The sequence below is a fragment of the Corapipo altera genome, unplaced genomic scaffold, assembly GCF_003945725.1.
Source record: "Corapipo altera isolate COAL_440 unplaced genomic scaffold, ASM394572v1 73, whole genome shotgun sequence".
Lineage (NCBI taxonomy): Eukaryota > Metazoa > Chordata > Aves > Passeriformes > Pipridae > Corapipo > Corapipo altera.
Genome location: NW_020884957.1, coordinates 313,372 through 330,801, shown reverse-complemented (window position 1 = coordinate 330,801; position 17,430 = coordinate 313,372). Strand labels below are relative to the sequence as shown.

Sequence of the window (17,430 nt, the reverse complement as noted above, 5' to 3'; positions counted from 1 at the left end):
TTATTACTTAATGCAGGTGTATCTTCTGTGACTTCAGTAAATACATACAGCACTAGACAAAAATTTAATACTCCAAAAGAAAAAGTAGTAGATTGCTAATGGGTCCTTGCTCCTTCCTTAAAAGGGCAAACAAATTATGAGAGTTAATCTATCCACATTACCAAGAACAAAAAAAGTTTTATCTTGGTGGACAGTAGATATGTATTTTTCAAAAGCACAACCTTACACTGAATCAGAAAAGGCATTGTCTGTATCATAATTCCACCGACAACTTAAACTCATCAAAGCTGTGACGGAACAACTTGATTCCCTTACTTCCACTTAGGATGCTTTTGCATCTTGGTACAAAAACTAAAGTGAGTAGAAAGCCTTCAAAATCCAACACTGAATGTGAATGCTAGGATGCCATTTACCTAGTCATGTATCAGTACAGATGCAAGTCTGATGGGATGGGCCTATACCTTTAAAAGTTCACTGATGGAAACAAACCAACAACTCTTGAACTACTGTCAGAAAAAGCAACAATTCAACCAACCACCTCTATGACACCCCTTGTCATTCCACTGTAAATTTTTGCAAATGAAGACTAATATGGACAGGCAGCATAGCTACTGCTGATATTACTAACAACATTTGATACTTGCTTTTAACTTTTTAACCTCTACCTTTTTTTAGTAGGTTTATTACACAATGCTGGAATCAATGGAACAAAACCTTCCCCTCTCCACATCATAGAATGGTTTAGGTTGGAAGAGATCTTAAAGATCAATTAGTTCCAATACACTCACCATGACAATGAAATGTTATCCTGTCATAAGTTGTTGGCAGCTTTCTAGAGGCACAATATGACAAAGTTCATCCTGATTTAATTCCTACAATTTAGATCAGCTCTCATTTCATGTGAGCTATCACTACAAGAACTGGAGAAATCAAGTTAGGGATCAGATAGGCCCTTAATTCCAGAAAGATTTGAGAATCTACCATTGTTCTCGCAAACTACTACAGTATCTGTTTCCATCGCAAGGGTATCAAGTTCTGAAAGCACAAAGAATGTGTTTTTCCATCTTCCAAACAGAAATCTAAATGAAGACAGCAACATTCCCATTTTTTTGGCTAATCAGTGTGCAGTCCCATATATGGTTTGGTTCGCTTTGCTTTTCAGTGACTGAACTGGTGATTGCTGAAAAATGGGATTTGCAATGAAAATGCTGACGGATCTTTATTTCCACTGTTTGACTGTTAGTCAGTAATCTCTATACAAAAGCAAGTAGATCATGTGCTTGGTAGAGGCTAAAATTAAGGTTATTCAAAAGTGGGGTAGGGGGTGGTGAAGAGGTGTCGTTGTTGTTTTAAAGAGGTATCAATCTTCAAATTCACTCCAAGATTTATCTTGTATTAATTTCTTTGTGAAAGCATGAAAGACAGACTGGAGAATTCGTTCAAGAGAGCAAAACAGACCATGAGTATTTAAACTATTGTCTAAATTGACTGTGAGAAAGAAATAAAAAATTAGGTTTTTGAGTCCTTTAAAGTAGATCTAACTATATTTCACACTATGGGCGTTGTGCCCTTTTCTGCAGAACAGGAACAGATAGTTTCCTTTCTTTGTCCTGTATCCAGTTTAAAAAAAAAAAGTGGTAAGAGACCATTGCAGATCATTCTAGTTACTCATTCTGCCTTGAACCTCCCTACTTATTTTTATGGTATGTGTTTTGATTAGTAAAAGGAGATTTTTTTGTGTGTGTGGTAGTTACTTAATAGTTCTTTCCAGACTGGTAAACTCAACAAAATACAAAGAGCTGGATCTACCATGCAAGACACCAAACACACACAGAATCGAAAACCCAAAGTAATTCTGTTATTATTGTTTAATGAGTTATCCAACTTGTCAGATTTCAAGAGCTGTCAGTCAACTTAATTAGATATTTTTTCCGCAACGTCTGAGAAAAACGCTGCTGCCAGTTATTTTCCCCCGACAAATTAGGTGTGTGTGTAAAAGTTAACAAGCGTAACAATTTGTCAAACACAAGCTTGCAGAAATGAGATTTGCCAGTACCAGATGAAGCTGGCAAAAGCAAAACACCACCTTTAAGTTACAGCAATACAAGCACCCTGCTTCAACAAATTTAGTTTTCTGTATTAAAGGAAAGACAAATAATTTACCTTTCTATTTTAACCACTGATCTTTCAGCCATTCGAAATATTGAAGTCAACAGCAAATGTTTTACTGTGAGACAAAAGAGTGTATATCAACCCTCGATCACACCAAAGAGGATTTTTATATAAAACCCTCACCTGTTTGGCACTTCTTTCAAACACCACATACTGTTGGCATTGATCAAGACGTCTTTTACGCATGGTCCAATAATGCAGCACACGGTTCTCCCTCTGGAACAGCTCATTCAAGATATCTGAAGAAATCAAAATAGTTTCAGTAGAGGTTATTATAACCAAAATTGAAATATCATATTAAAATCAGGAGAATAAAGTACTTTATATTGTAGAATTTACTATACGCTTACTCTTTCTGCTATTCTTTGTTTTGTTTTTTTCCTGATATTCATGAAAAACAGAATGTTGCTTTTTCACTACTTACAGAAATGCTGGTTAAAGAAACTAGAAATGCAATTAAAACTTACTAGTGACACCCTTTTTTCTCTCAAATATTTTTCACGAAGGGACTGCCACTGCTTATAGCAGAATTGAAAATGTAGTCTGATAAAGATGGTTCCTGAATGGAACCTCAGAGAAAATGAGCATGCCCAAGTAATCGCTACATGCTTAACATCTCATATTAATCGCAATTTAAAAAATATTTTCTTATTATAACAGTTTCCTATAAAGTATTTTAATGATTTAATACATATGAACAAATACACAACCTTAAGTCACCACAAGATCAAATGCAGCACAAGAAGACAATATATGTACAGAAACTCAAGTAATAAAAATAGATTATAATTCTCTATCACAAAAAAAAAAATCAAAACCCACACAGAATAATTAAGTTGACTTGTTCAAATATGAATGTTCACTGGCCCTTGAAAGAATTTCCAGGTAATCAAATAATTAACTCTACAATTTGTTATTCTGTTCCTGAGCATCACAAACTGTCTGCCATTGAGAATTCACATCCACATCCCACTATTAACATGCAATTCCGTATGTCCAACTTTTAAATTGTTCCTAGCAAAGAAACTCTGCATCTTTAATGCTTATGGCTTTTACCACCAAACAAAGAAATTCTAGCAGTTTCTTATGAAGCTCACTTGACCCACTGCTGCTGTTCCGATCCGCTTAGATGCAGAGGGGACCAGGTTCTAAAAACATTCCCATAAACGAGATTACGACACAAACGAGGCCAGATGCAGGATCCCAAAACAATAATTCAACTTTATTTTGTAACACAAAAGAGCAGAGAGAAAGAAGGAAGACAGAAAGGTGAGAAGACCTAAGGGCAACTATTAAAAACACAGGACAGGATTTACCACCACCATGAAGTGCTGCTGACTTGCAAGCTGGTAGATCTCAGCTGGGCTTCTTCCCTCGTCGCCTTGTATCCTCCAAGGAACGAGCCGAAGCAGCAGGGTAAGTGAGTGGCAGCAGCTCCCCCCCAGCAGCTCCTGGGCACAGCCCTAAATACCCTTGACGTGGTAGCCCCTGGGTGCCCACTTGCCAGTTCACCAGTATCCGAGCAAAGGTTGCCTGGTACCAAGATGGGCCCTGAGTGTCCACTGGCTGGTTCCCCAGTCTCCGAGCAAGATCTAGCTGGCATACCTTATATGGGAGAGTTCTTCCCGTGGTTTTTTTTTATTTTAACAACTTTTTATCTTTTTTGCTCGTTTACCTGCCTCTGTTAGCTTTCCAGGTGCCTCCTTGAGCTTTTTCAAGTAGTTCGCCTCCTGCAGCAGCCTAGCTATGGCATCAAGGCTTTTAAACTCCATGCTTAAGACAATGGTGAAGCAGACTCCATCTTGTAATCAGTCCACTACAGCTGCTTCCAGAGAAGCTTCCAGAGAAGCAGCTCTACTTGACTTTGTAGCTACTGCAAACCCAGATGGCAAGCTGAGTCACAGGGAAATGGGGACACCCAATGTCTCCACCAGGTAATTCTGTCAGAAGTACACAGAGCCAAAGGGGAGGTCTAGCAGAAGAGATGACAAAAAGGGCTCATTCTTCACACTAAAGCTTTACTTGATTTTCTCTTATACCCACAGCTGGCTATTTTCCAAGATCCACAATTACAAATGGAGGATAACAGTCGCTAGGCGCCTTAAGGTCTCTGCATTCTGCTCCCCCACTGTGCAGGTCCACCACACTTCACATTTCAAAAGCTAACAACTCCAAGATACAGTTTGACAGAGAAGCTCAAATAACAGGAAGATGGAGGGAAAAAGCATCTCTGTCTACCTCATCAGTTATCTGGGACTAAACACAACCACTTGTGACAGCCTCTCTGAAGATTATGAAACCTGTCTGCATCACTGCCAACATCCTCCTCCTTGGAAGCAAGTATTCCCACTTGCCACAGGGTGCTGAGATCACCCAGGACTTGCTTTTGGTTGGAATCTGATCACTGTGGCCAAGGTTTTCTTTCTGCTGGTCAGGCTCCCCTCAAATAAGCCTCAACTGATCTGTCCCTTAGCCAAGCTATGAGCTGATCTGCTATGAACCTCTTCTGCTTTCTCGGTTTTATTTCTGCCTTATGTCACCTCCAAAATGCCTGCTCAGAATATATGCCAGACTTAGGGAGGGAGGGAGCTGGGGAGGGGTGGGTGGGACACAATTACCATTATACAATGCAACACACCCAGTTGGACACACCATATAAAAAGAGACATCTTGATAGTGATGCAAGCAAAGTAGTTCCGACAAAGAGCAAGCGAGGTGAATTTAGAAAACTGGAACAGCATTTGTTTTGTCAGGACATGATGCAGATGGCAAGGCAGTGAGAGATATTTGGCTGGGCACTGTCAGTGTTAGTGCCATTAATTTCTTGGACTGACAAGGAAGAGAAAAAATATTCTATAAAATACTCTAAGAAAGTTATAGAACATCAATATTTAATACTAGTGTTTGGAAAAACAGCTCTATCTCAAGCCATCTGAACTACAGTCTCTGTTGTTATTTTCTTTTGATTCCAGCATTTGTTAGGACTGTTTTCTAAACTTCCAGGCTCAAAGAGCTCTCAGCTGTCTCTATGCATCCTGTACTCTCTATCAACCTACCTAAAAATATAAGCACCATTAGGCAAGTTCCTGTACAATGTTCAGTTGCAGCCTGTACAGCAGAAACAGGTAACAGAGAAGCATACAAACTTAGCAGCAGAAAAAAGATGAAGATGCCCCATTTCTGAGCTAACTTAATTACTTATGAGTAATTGTCACCAACTGAATCTACCTGCCACAGCACAGTTTTAGGCCACAACTCTTTCCTAAATAAAGAGAGTATTTGGATACTCCGAACTGCACATCAAAGAAATAATTTACACTGGTGTGGAGGGACAGAGGGACACCTCTCAGAGCTCAGTATCACTGTAATTCCTGTTTCCCATGAAGCATGTTCTTAGCTAAACTTCGCCTAGATTAAGACATTGCTTTTCTAGGTATTTGCAGCTGGGGATAAGAATCAAGTATGCCACTGAATGAGGTTTTTCAAAAATGTTCAGCAGTTCTGCAAGAACCCAAACTCAAGAGTTACTCAAATTTTTAAAGCGTTAGTTTATGCACTATATACTGAGTGCAGTATGCCAGTTTCAAGCATACACCTGAGTATGAGTGTGTAATGCTCTAGTAAAATGCATGTAATCTCTATTTCACCAAAATAAAATAAACACTCTATTTTTTTTCCTCCATTTAGAAAAGGAGATGAAGAGAGGGTTTTTTTTTCCTTACATGCATATGTGAACATGAAGAGCAGAATTAACTTTTAAATCATTTGGTCAGCTACTGCCATACCATTGAGACTTAACATGAAAGAGTCCTAACTAGTTCTATCTTGACTCATGTTAAATTCTCAGCAGCATATATTACATGGCCTATAGAGGAAAAAAGTTGAGCACATAGCTTATTTTTTCTGCTTGGGGATTTTTGCTGCTTTTTTTGCTGTTGTTTAGACATGTATGACTTATCTAGATTTTTACATGTACACAGAACATGCATAGCACTATGGTTCTGATGTATAATTATTATTCTTAAGGATATTAGAGGAGACCTTTCTACTCTTTCCTCATCTGAACACATTTTACCTTTCTCAGAACGACTGTTTCTACACAGATTTCCAAACTGCATTTTTAAAAAGTTTGCCTAGTACTCAATAAGCTACAACTTCCTGCTTGCTTCTGCTTTGTTTTCATTGTCTACTACTGAGACAAACTCAAATGTGACAAATGTCAGCAACACTTCTTCAATTATTGATAGTGCTGGCAGTTATGTTGAGATTTTGTCTTGCATAGTTCTATAAATGTTGATGTCTTGGCAACAGTGGAAAAACAATCCTTTGTCTTAGTTCTACATGCTAAAAGTTTCAACTGCTACAATCCAATTATTTCCTTAAGAGTGAAAAGTATGGCCAATACTCTATTATCTTTCCAACACAAAAATTCAACACAGGAAGACCTTCAACTTGAGCACTGTCAGATATATGGGTAAGTTTAACACAAACTACTTTTCCGTTGCAGTAACATGAAGCAGTGAGCCTGTCCCTTTCTAGTAGAGTCATCAAGTAAATTAGAGCGGAAGTGACCTCTGGAGGCCATCTGTTTCAATCTCCTCCTCAAAGCAGGACTAACTTCAAAGTTTCTCAGGGGCTTGTTCAACTAAGTTGACCAATTTTTCAGGGCAGAGATTCTACTACCTCTCTAGGCTACCTACTCTACTCCATATTGCTGTAACACTTTCTCCTATTACAGAATTTTCCTTGCTGCAACTTTTCCTCTGGACCTATCGCCATGTTCCTCTTGAGTTTGGCTCCATCATACACACAACTCCCCTTTGGGTAGCTGCAAACAGCAATTAATTACACAATTAAACTTCTCTGGTTTTGAGTCTGTAGCATAGCCAGAGTGTTCAGTCACAGCTTCAAAATGCACAGAGCGGAATACAACTCACAATTAAACTAGTAAAATGCAATATTTACTTCTAAATCTCTCTGATCTCTGTTCTGCCTACCTCATACATCAGTTACACATACCCTATTAATTTTTGCTCTTTCTTCCCTGAAAGCCCTACAGATCTCTTTCTTGATTCCCTAGAATGCATATTATACTTTAAAGTTGCACAACATATTATTAATCATAGCAAAAGCCAAGCCTCACATAGTAGCTCTTTCCTGCTCCACCTCAGGTACTACCGATCTACTCAACTAATTTAAATATGTCAGTTATCCTATACTTCATAAAGTTATCCAATACTGATTCAAACTATATAAAGGGCCCAAGGGCATAGCTCACGGGATTACCAGTGGGATCGCTGGCACTCCCAAGGAACTTGCAGAATGCACAACGAGCTCCCATCTGGTTTCAGACCAAACATTATCATACTGAAGTTTACTATCTCATTGTCTCAATAAAAACAGCACATTTGAGTCTCAAATTGAAAGAAGATTACGTGTAAGCAGCAGATAAATAAATTCCAAGCAATTTCACTTGAGTATAAAAGACTTTGAAGACTGGTAGATCCTTCAAAGCGTGCGAGCAATTTTAATTGTTTCCTATTAAGTCTGACAGAACTCTTTCCACCTGGGCAAGCTTCACTGCCCCATCACCACACATACCACAGCATGTGATGACCATATTTTTGTGTGTAACAAAAAAAGAACAAGAAACCCCTTACTTTTCACTTGTTGTTCAGGTGCTTTGATGTGTGTCACCATCCCAGGCATGTTGACGCTGTTCCTGTGCAGGTATTTCAGGAAGACATCAGCATTCCTTCGAGCCAGCGTGCAAGCCTAGAGAGTCAGAGGTATTACTTTATTTGAAGGTGCACAGATAAGCATCCAGAAAGAGATTAAGGATCTTCTTCACCCCTTTTTGAATATTTCTCACACTCTCCAATTTTGGAAAGTGTTGGTTGTTAAATTTTTCTACAAGTAAGCCAAGCCAACCCAACTATTAAAATAGTTTTTCCACCAAATAGCACCTTTCTTACCTAGCAGGAAAAAAAAAACCAAAACAAAACAGACAAACAACCCCAAATAAAATGCTATTCCTTTCCACCTGAAGAACCTGAAAAACAATTACCTGCTCTTGAGCTTTTAGTGCGACTCAGAGCTCACAGAGAAGTTTATTTAGAGTATGCGCCAATGTGCCACCTGAAGTTTGTTTACTGTGTAAACGGAGTGCACCTGCTTATGTACTCACTTGGATATTCCAAAACATCCATTAGTACTTTAAACAAAAAGTAAATGCTCTGCTAAAGTGAAACCAAAAGTGATAAACTAGTAAGACATGCCCTCAAAATATTAAGGAAAGGCCTTGAGAGCTTTCAAACCTTGCCACTGTAATGCCAACACTCAGCTCAGCTGTCTTCTTCATCTTAACATACAACAAGCACTACATATGGGCTGGCTACCTTATTTCTAATAGGCAGAATGTGGAATGCTACTTCAAAAGATTAAAGGTAGCATGGTTTGATACAGTAACAAAGAAACTAAATAATTTCTCATACCATTTAAAGACAAAGTTCATAACTCATGCCAGCTGCAGAAGGATCTATTTGGTAGTATACTTTGAGTTACACTAATATGTTTTTGAGTGTTGTAGTCTGTGCACTGAGGACAAAAAGGTTTTTAACAAAAAAGTTTTATGCTCTTAGTCTTTTATGGTGATGCTGGAAAATGCCTTTGATTACAGACTTAGTTACACTGCTCTGTAAGCATCCATTACATATTTAATTCAGTATGATCAATAACCTTCTTTACTAGGACATTTGTTGGAACAAAAATCTTTGATTTATCTGAAAACTGTTACACAAACCCAACTACTCCCAGATGCTTGTCTACCAATTTCCTCCTCCTGCACTCCATTGCAGTCCAAGTACATCAGAGAGCTGCTCTGATGCACAGGCAGCAACGGCACCATGTGACTGTCAGTTTCTCTTCCAAAGCAGCAGCCTTTAAGCATTCTTTAGAATGACAGTTGTTCAAAGCAGTGATTTCCAATTCCTCTTCCATCACACTGGGAGACCTGACATCTACTGAAGTTCAACAGGAAATATATTTATAAAACTGGCTACAATTTTATGCACTTGAAAGTATTCTCTTAATCACTCTCACAAGCAGTTAACACATCACTTCCCACAACTTCGCATTGGTACATACCTGTAGTTTGAGTGGGCACTGTTGCTTTCCACAGCAATTTCAGAACATGCTTTCCAAGACACAAAAGACTACAACACATCGTCAACCTTACCTTTAGGAATGCCTCCTTCTGTTCCAGGTGTTTGCTTATCATGGGAGTAACATGGTCTGTTTCAGAGTTGGGACCCAGTTTGTCTGCTCCCCCACACCAATCTTCTTCTCGCTTATATTCTTGCTCCAGGCTTTCCAGCACACTGCACACCTATCATGAAAACGAGACCTAAATAAATTCAAGCCTAAATAAAAGGAAAACCAATCTACCTCTTACATATACCTCAGCTTCTGACATATTTTGAGCAGGACATAAGAGAAGGCAACAAACTTTTGCTGTAGGTTTGCAAGCATTGGCCTGCTTATGTGGAATTGCTCAGAGGCCATCCCTAAAGTTGTTCATCTTTCTCTGCCTCTGTGATTGCATAATACAGGATGGGCTTAAGTTATGACTGTACAGGAAGCAACCTTACCAACCTTCTCCCAAACTTTTCTGTGGACAAGTAGGATGGAGCTGATTTTTCTCTGACTCCCACAAAAACCCCTAGAATTAGCCATCTGAAGTACTTTCATTAAAACCTATGTGTAACTTGTTTACGATTTAAGCAAAACTTCTTGAAACAAGCAAAAATCCAACAATACAACTTGTACAGTGTGCCTTATCTTGAAAGTATTCTACAAAACTTTTCTCAATAAAAAAGTAAGAATATGAGGAATTTGAAACCACTGCCCCTTGTCATGTCACTACAGGCCTGGTAAAAAGTTGTTGCTTTATAAGACCCCTTAGTTTATTGAAAGGCTGCAACACAAGGTTTCTCATTCCAAAGCAGCTGGTGAGAGGATTTGCTTTTTGCATTTTTTTGTATAACCGCAACTATTGTCAAATGGGTAAATACAACCAAACCTAGGCAATCATTTTTAAGGTAATGCTGTTCTATGCCACACTGAGGAATTAATCAAGGCAGACATAGGTCATGTAGCATTTCTGTACCTGTTCAGAAGTTTTATAGAAGGCAACAGAGGCATTCACAAGCTTGAGACGGTCCTCCATCTTCAGCATCAGCTGTTGCCAATGAGAAGCAACCTTCTCTGCACACTCCCGGATCATATCCATATCATAGTGATTAGCCTGCAGCATTGCCTCTGCCTTCTGCTGAACCTGCAGGGCACTTTGATGTGTTTTCTGAAAAGAGGTGAAAATTCACGAGTTCAGTGGAGCACTTGAGTTCATTTGCTTGAAGACCTCAAAGGGTCACATTTCCACTTGTGTCAATGACACTTCTATACATGCACAAACACCCATCAACTAAAAATAACTGTCTAATATTAGTTACTGTGTGACTTCTCTACGCAAATACAAAGGAAGTTAAGTCCTGTAGAGATTTACCATCAAATCAACACTAAACAGCAGTTCGTAACAAATAGTCACTGTCTAGCATTAAGCCACATGTGACCTATCTATGCTGCTGTACACACTGTTATAATTATGAATTTCAGGTTGATTTTCTTTCCCTTCACTTTAAAAAAAGATGAAAAGGATGTATATCTTATTTTGGCTTGATTGCTATTCCTGTCCTTACAGCATTAACTCCAGGTCTTTTGCACATCAATAGTGAACAAAGAAAGGTGCAGGTCATGAAGGTCAGTAAATAAAGACAACTCTCTATTAATTGTAAGCAAAGTTCTTTTTAGCTGTATTTGTCTGTGTAAACATATACTTGCCTAAAATCAAGGAATCAAAAAAAAAATGAAGGCGTTAAGTACTAAGTATTATTACATCTGAGTAAAGAATGATCCAGAAAATACAGATTTAAAGCTTCCCAGTAATTTATTTTTAAATTGACAAACACCTAGAGGTCTCATGATTTTTACACTTAGGAATTACCAAAGCTCTCAAAATGAGGGTGTATATAGTGTAAACTGTAAAAGACAACAAACATGAAAGAGGTAATGCAAGTCAGAGTACTTCTGAAAATAGTCTACCCAAACAATCATAACATCATTAATATTTCAACATAAGTTCTTTAAAAATATATGCCATATATATTCAATATTACTGTAAGTCTCTCAGTAGTGCATATAAATTAATAATACCGCATTTTAGTCAATCTTAAGAATTTGGCCTATTGTTTTGCAGCAATAAGACCAATCTGATAAGCTTAGTTTGAAGTCATGGCAGGGGAACTGACACACCACCACACAAATTTCAGTGAAACCTACTCTCAAACAAAAATGGAAACATTAAAGGATCACATCAGAATACATAAAACTGATGCTTGCTGTTCCATTTATTTTTAACTTTTATAATTAGCATTAGATGTTACATTCTAACAAAGGAAAACACCATTTTCAGTAAAATTACTGTGAACAGCTATCAGTTCACAAAGATGCAAAAAGGCACTGCAAAGATGTTCACTTGGAATTGCAACTTCAAAACGAACAAGAACAAAAAAAACCACCTTCCCAGAAAGTGTTTTTATCTCTTTGCCATAAGATTAGTTCAACAGCTTTTCCTAAACTAAAAATATTGTAGCATGAACCCAAAAGTGCTATTTAGAGAGACTGATGAACTGTAATACAAGACATCTTGACTATGCTCACTAAAATGGTGGGTTTACCTCTATTGCATGTTGAAACTGCTCATGCTCCCTCTGTAACTGTTCTGCCTCTTGCAAAGAGCTAGCAGTGATGAGCCCAGCATTTAACATTGACTCTCCATTTCGGATCCAGCCCAAAACCTGTAACAAAAGAGAAGACCATGAAATATGTAATTCCACTGCCAACTAGCAAAAAATCATCATTGTAGGGACAAAAACATTTATGGTCACATTAGTACTGGAATTTATAACGAAATCATTTATTAATTACATATTACAGTGAATTATATAGAGAGTCAGCATAGTGAATGACATTTACTATAATTTCACTGAGCTAACAACTCAGCTTTCAGTCAACTACTACATGCTTGTGGTTTCAGTTCATACTCTGAACAAGGTTGTATTTCTGAATACCGCTTCTGTCATCTGAAAAACTGGAATAAGTTACAAGCAGCATTTGCCTAAAAGCCAGTGTTAGTAATGTAAATTGAAGACACATAGCCTAGCAAAAAGTAAACAAATAATTTTGAATATTAATGTTGAGAAAAATGTGACCATTAAGTGTCTTCTAACTGCTTGAAGATTTTCAGTTTTCAGAATGTGCCTTCTTTGACATGTTCAGTGAAACTGGAAAAATCCCCTGGTGGGCTGAAGCCTCAGACCACCTTGTACATTCCTTATCAACAACAGGAACATGCAACCTTAAGACCCCTCCCAAAAGTTCTCTACCTTGTTTGTTACTCAAGACTCTAATCTCACACTTTCACTAGACAGTTTTATCACCCTAAATCTTTCTAAGGTCTAACATTCAAATCTCTCTTGCTTTAATTTTGGCTTTCATTTCTCCTGCCTAAAATCGGGGGGGGGGGGGGGGGGGGGGGAGAAGAAAATGAGGCATTTTCTCCCTCTTAGCATCAGCTTTGTTTTTCCCCCTCCTCTCTCCATCAAGAACATTACCCGTGTCCCCCTTTCAGACTTCTCTTGCTGACCACAGTCTCTCTCTTCAAACTCTCTCATGTGAAGTTAGTTGCCTTATTTTTCTCACTGCTCTTTTATGAGCTCTCTCCAGTTGATAACCATGACTTTGGTCATAAGTTTTCAAATACTGAGTAAAACTGGACATAATTTCAGTTATCCACTGTCATTTGTTCAACTTTTCTATGGAACTGTTGCCCAGCCAGTAATTGCACCTGTATTTATTCAGTTGATTATTCTTGCCAGTACATCATGCTCTGTATTTTTCACTATGAAAACTCATATCCTTCTTAGAGCCCAATTCTCCCATACATCAAGATAATTCTGGACCACAATCCAGTGCCTTCTGCTAAACTCAAATCCCCGTTCCAGCTTCTTTTGCCTTTAACTTCAAATTTAAAAGCATAATCTCTACTCTAACATGTACATTTTCTGACTGACTGACAACATGAACTTGTGGTATCCAAATACAGACTTTTTTTTTAATTTTTAAATCTGTTTTGAAATCCATTGAGTCTCTTTTGTTACTGATTATGGTTTTTCAGCAAGTTATCATTCATGATAATGTAGTCTTATACGACTTTCTCACAGTAAGCTTGGGCCAGACAGACTGAGCTAAACTATTTTAAAAGCTTTAATACTGCTTTTCCACCCCTCCCAGAAGAGCTGTTACCTTGTCAGAAAAAAAAAAAAAGATTTATCAATGGGAAGCTATGCTTAATTAATGTGTTAGCCTTTTCTCCTCTCCTTGTCACTGATCAAGTTTAGTAATCTACTTGTTTCAATACTTTTCCTTGGAATTATGTTAGCTGACCTATAATCCTCCCTTAGCTAGTCCTTTCCCACTTTTGAGAAGTAGATGTTGAGTTCCAGGCCTCCAGAATCTTATCCAATCTCCTGATGCTTGGAAACGATATGCACTGTCTAAGACATTATTTCAGGCAGTTTTCTAGGTATTTTACAGTGAATTCCTTTGGGCCCAATTGATTGAACATCACCAGTTAAAGTGTATCTTCTCTAACTCCTTCCTACTAATTGATTTTAGACCTTTAACCACTGATAATCAATATTTGAAATACCAAATCACAGTTAGGTCTTAACACTACATACTCTCACCTAGTGATCCACACATGACACTACCATTAATGCCACTGCACCATATTATTATTAAGTAATCAGGATGATATGGCTGTAGCCATAGACTGAAAAGATGGGCAGAAACCGAGAAAACTACCTATTAAAACTCAGTTCCTCAAAACCAAACAGCACATGTGGTCTACATCCAAAGTACACTGTAACATTTAGTCTAACAGCTTGAACAACTGAAGTCTAGCTATCTTGACACAACATCTGCATCACAAGCTAACCCTCTGTCTTACACTTACCCCGACTGCAATGTTGTTGTATTATTAATGCAGTTTTTCCCACTTCTATCTGCACAACAAATAGCTAACAAGTGTTTTTCCACCCTGATAGCATGTATTTTAATTCTTCTATATAAATTCTGCAAGTCTGTAGAAAAGAATAAGTCTGCAGTGTAGATGGAGGGCATGACAGCACCTCCCAGATTTTTTTAAATCTTTTTTATTTCTATTTTGTCTTAGTAGTAGTGGTTTTAAGCTCCATCTCTACCTTACAAAATAATTCCTCCAGGTATAGTGTAACAAAACACACCTTCTTAGGACTGTAAAATAGATTTAGCCTTCTTTGAGAATTTTAATGAAGGAAAACGCTTAAACAGCACCAATGAAAAAAGCTCCTCTTGACTCAGCATCCCGCCATACACAGTAGAGACAGGTAGCACAGAATACGAACACAATGATTTGCCCTCCTGCTTGGTGTGGGTCAGGGTGCAAGTCCAGAAGCTGGTGAACTCACAGGAGGAACTCTCCCAGTAGTCCCCTGCCCTCTGCTCAGATTTAAGGGGAAAATATAAAGTAAATAGTGAGCATGCTCCTTTTCCAGGGCTGCTGCCTTCCTGGGTTTGTTGGCATGATCCCATCAGCTCACTGTCTGGGTGAACCACAACCCCCATCTTTCCCCTTGCAGTTTTCAGCACACTATAAAAACATCAGTACAGCATCAGCAAAACAGTGGAAATGAAACAGAATTTGGGACACTCAAAAGGGTCAAATAGGCAAGTCTGTTAGATAAATGCTTGATTTAGGATTAGTTTCTTGGACTGATTTTTGACTAAACATGATTATGAGACAACCTGCTTCAGTCTGCTGTCCTAGCTGTGCTTTCACATCCATATGGCATTATATGGAGTGCCAGGATACCCTTCCTGAGTAGTATTTTGGGACAATCAGAGCTCAAGCACCAAGCTAAAAGATCTCCTTGTGAATGACAAAGCAGCTCAAGGTACTTTTGATGATACAAGTATCTGTTGTACAGGTATGAATATATAGTTATATGCCCAAGAACATACACCATGATCGGAACCGCAGATGATATTGCACTAAAAAGGCTTAATGAGCATACTAAAACCAGTTGGACTGGGTTTGGAGCTTGGTAGAGATTTTGACCTTAAAGAGAATAGAGCATTCATTCTACAAAGTGAGTACGCGGGAGTGATTGCAGCAATAAGTAATCCAACAGCTGTATTTTATGTGATTAATAAAAAAAGCTTTGTCTGGCAAACCTGAAAGTGGAGTTCTGGATGAGACAGATATTATATTTCTCTGCCTCCACCTATTCATATGTCCCTGCCCTGTAAAAAAAGGTCACATTTTCCTTTCCATGTTGTTTTTTCCCACATATAGCTGTCACTTCCTATTTCAGTCAGAAACCTCTTCCCCCTCTCTTCCAAGGTTTCTCTACACTGTAATCTTCTACCTGGTCTTGCCCTTTCTGCACCTCTGACATATCAAGTTGACAAGTAAACTCTTTGCAGGTTTTCTTTAAACCTCTGTTTGTCTTCTGGCCCTTGTTTCCTCCTAGTCCTGAGGCTTGATCTATAGAACTTCAATGCAGAAGTACTGGTACAGTAGTTAAGAAAGAAGAAATACTGAATGCTTTTATCTGCTTTCTGTGCTTATATGATAAGAATTCACTAAGCTCCAAGTTTCGCTACCTAGTACTGAAGAGAATCTTTGCAAGTATTTGTCTAAATTCATGCTGTATTTCAGTCTAACCTCTTTGCATGACTACAAGCTATATATTTTTATGTATTTTATATAAATAGATATATACATATGAGTGAGTGAAAATTCAATAGCAGTAATGTTGGTTTGGCAGGAAAAATTCAAATGGAAATGTTGTTAGAATCCTTGCTATAGAGACAGTATCCCATCTATATAATAAGTGCATTTACACCCAGTTCGTCAACAATAAATCTGATAGAATATCACAGTAATTGAACTGGAAAACCATGTGTTCATTGCTTCAGGCAACAAAATATAAACAAAGCAGACTGAAGAGGTTTATCATGCCATTTTACTCTCAGGTAAAGCACCTGTTGTGACCTGCTGAGCTACGAAGTTTTTCCCAGTGTAGAGGATTCAGGAGAAGATCATGCTTTCTGATACTTAATAAAAACTAAAATAAATCAGATGTGGTTGTCTGAAAATGCAAGTGAAATCACAAAACTAAGAGTTAGTAGCCTCAAAGCAATTCCAAAGGGGATCAAAAGAAATCCTGTGAGACAATGTACTAACATTCAGTCTTAGTTCCGTTCAATTTTTAGGCCTCAGGTTGGGGAAGTATTGCAGGTTAATCTGTGCAATAAAAATCTGGAGAAGTAATACACAAACATTCTGTCAGCTACATGTTTATGCTGGTTGGTTTGAAAATTCACACCTACTACAGCATGTAATTCAACATATAGAGGTATGTTCTAGGATTATAAAACAGAATAAATTTTTTCTTCCAAATCCCAGTCTACCAGGAAAAGCCAGCTGGTTAGAATAGTGTACAACCTATATCTTTATTATAGAATAAACTCTTTTTTTTCGAGTGCTTTCTTAAAAATCTGAACTTCAGTTTGAGTTTTCAGTCAGGGCTAGCAGTAGTTCAAAAAAGTTACGAAATTCTTACAGAAGGACCTACAAATCACATACTAAGTGCAACATGGATATTCCTCTACAATTGTGATGTTCATAATCTGTCTATATCTGCCAAAATACAGGACAGTTGTTCCACGAACACAGGATTTAAACACGTGTCTTTCTTGTCACATTTAACTTGCATACAAACAAAGCTAGTGGAGCAATGCACTCACTTTATTGTGTGATAACGCAGTATAGATAACTACTTAAATAGTGTCTCTTTGAAACATTACCTAAAAAAGTGCTATATTCTGTTCTTTTACTGAATGTTATTTCAGTGTCATGGAAATTAACAATTTCTTTTTTTTACTAACCCATCCCATCCTAACCCACTGATGTACCACAAAGGGATGAGACTGCCTCAGCTGGCATTCATTTATTTTTTTTTTTATTTTTTTCTTTCCTTTGTAGATGTGTACTCTTTTCCTTCATCCTCAAGATAATATGCAACTGAGTACAGA

The 17,430-nt window shown here is 37.9% G+C and overlaps 1 protein-coding gene across 2 annotated transcripts in view; it reads right to left on the bottom strand.

Annotated features, from left to right (window-relative positions):
- TRIO (trio Rho guanine nucleotide exchange factor) overlaps window positions 1–17,430 on the bottom strand; it is a 247,989-nt gene that overhangs the window by 96,351 nt on the left and 134,208 nt on the right. For both annotated transcript variants that reach the window (XM_027663760.1, XM_027663761.1), the window contains exons 16-20: window positions 11,967–12,086; window positions 10,340–10,531; window positions 9,410–9,559; window positions 7,833–7,947; window positions 2,296–2,411 (exon numbers count right to left, since the gene is read on the bottom strand). In XM_027663760.1, the coding sequence (XP_027519561.1) occupies window positions 2,296–2,411; window positions 7,833–7,947; window positions 9,410–9,559; window positions 10,340–10,531; window positions 11,967–12,086 (693 nt within the window). The remainder of the gene's footprint in view (window positions 1–2,295; window positions 2,412–7,832; window positions 7,948–9,409; window positions 9,560–10,339; window positions 10,532–11,966; window positions 12,087–17,430) is intronic.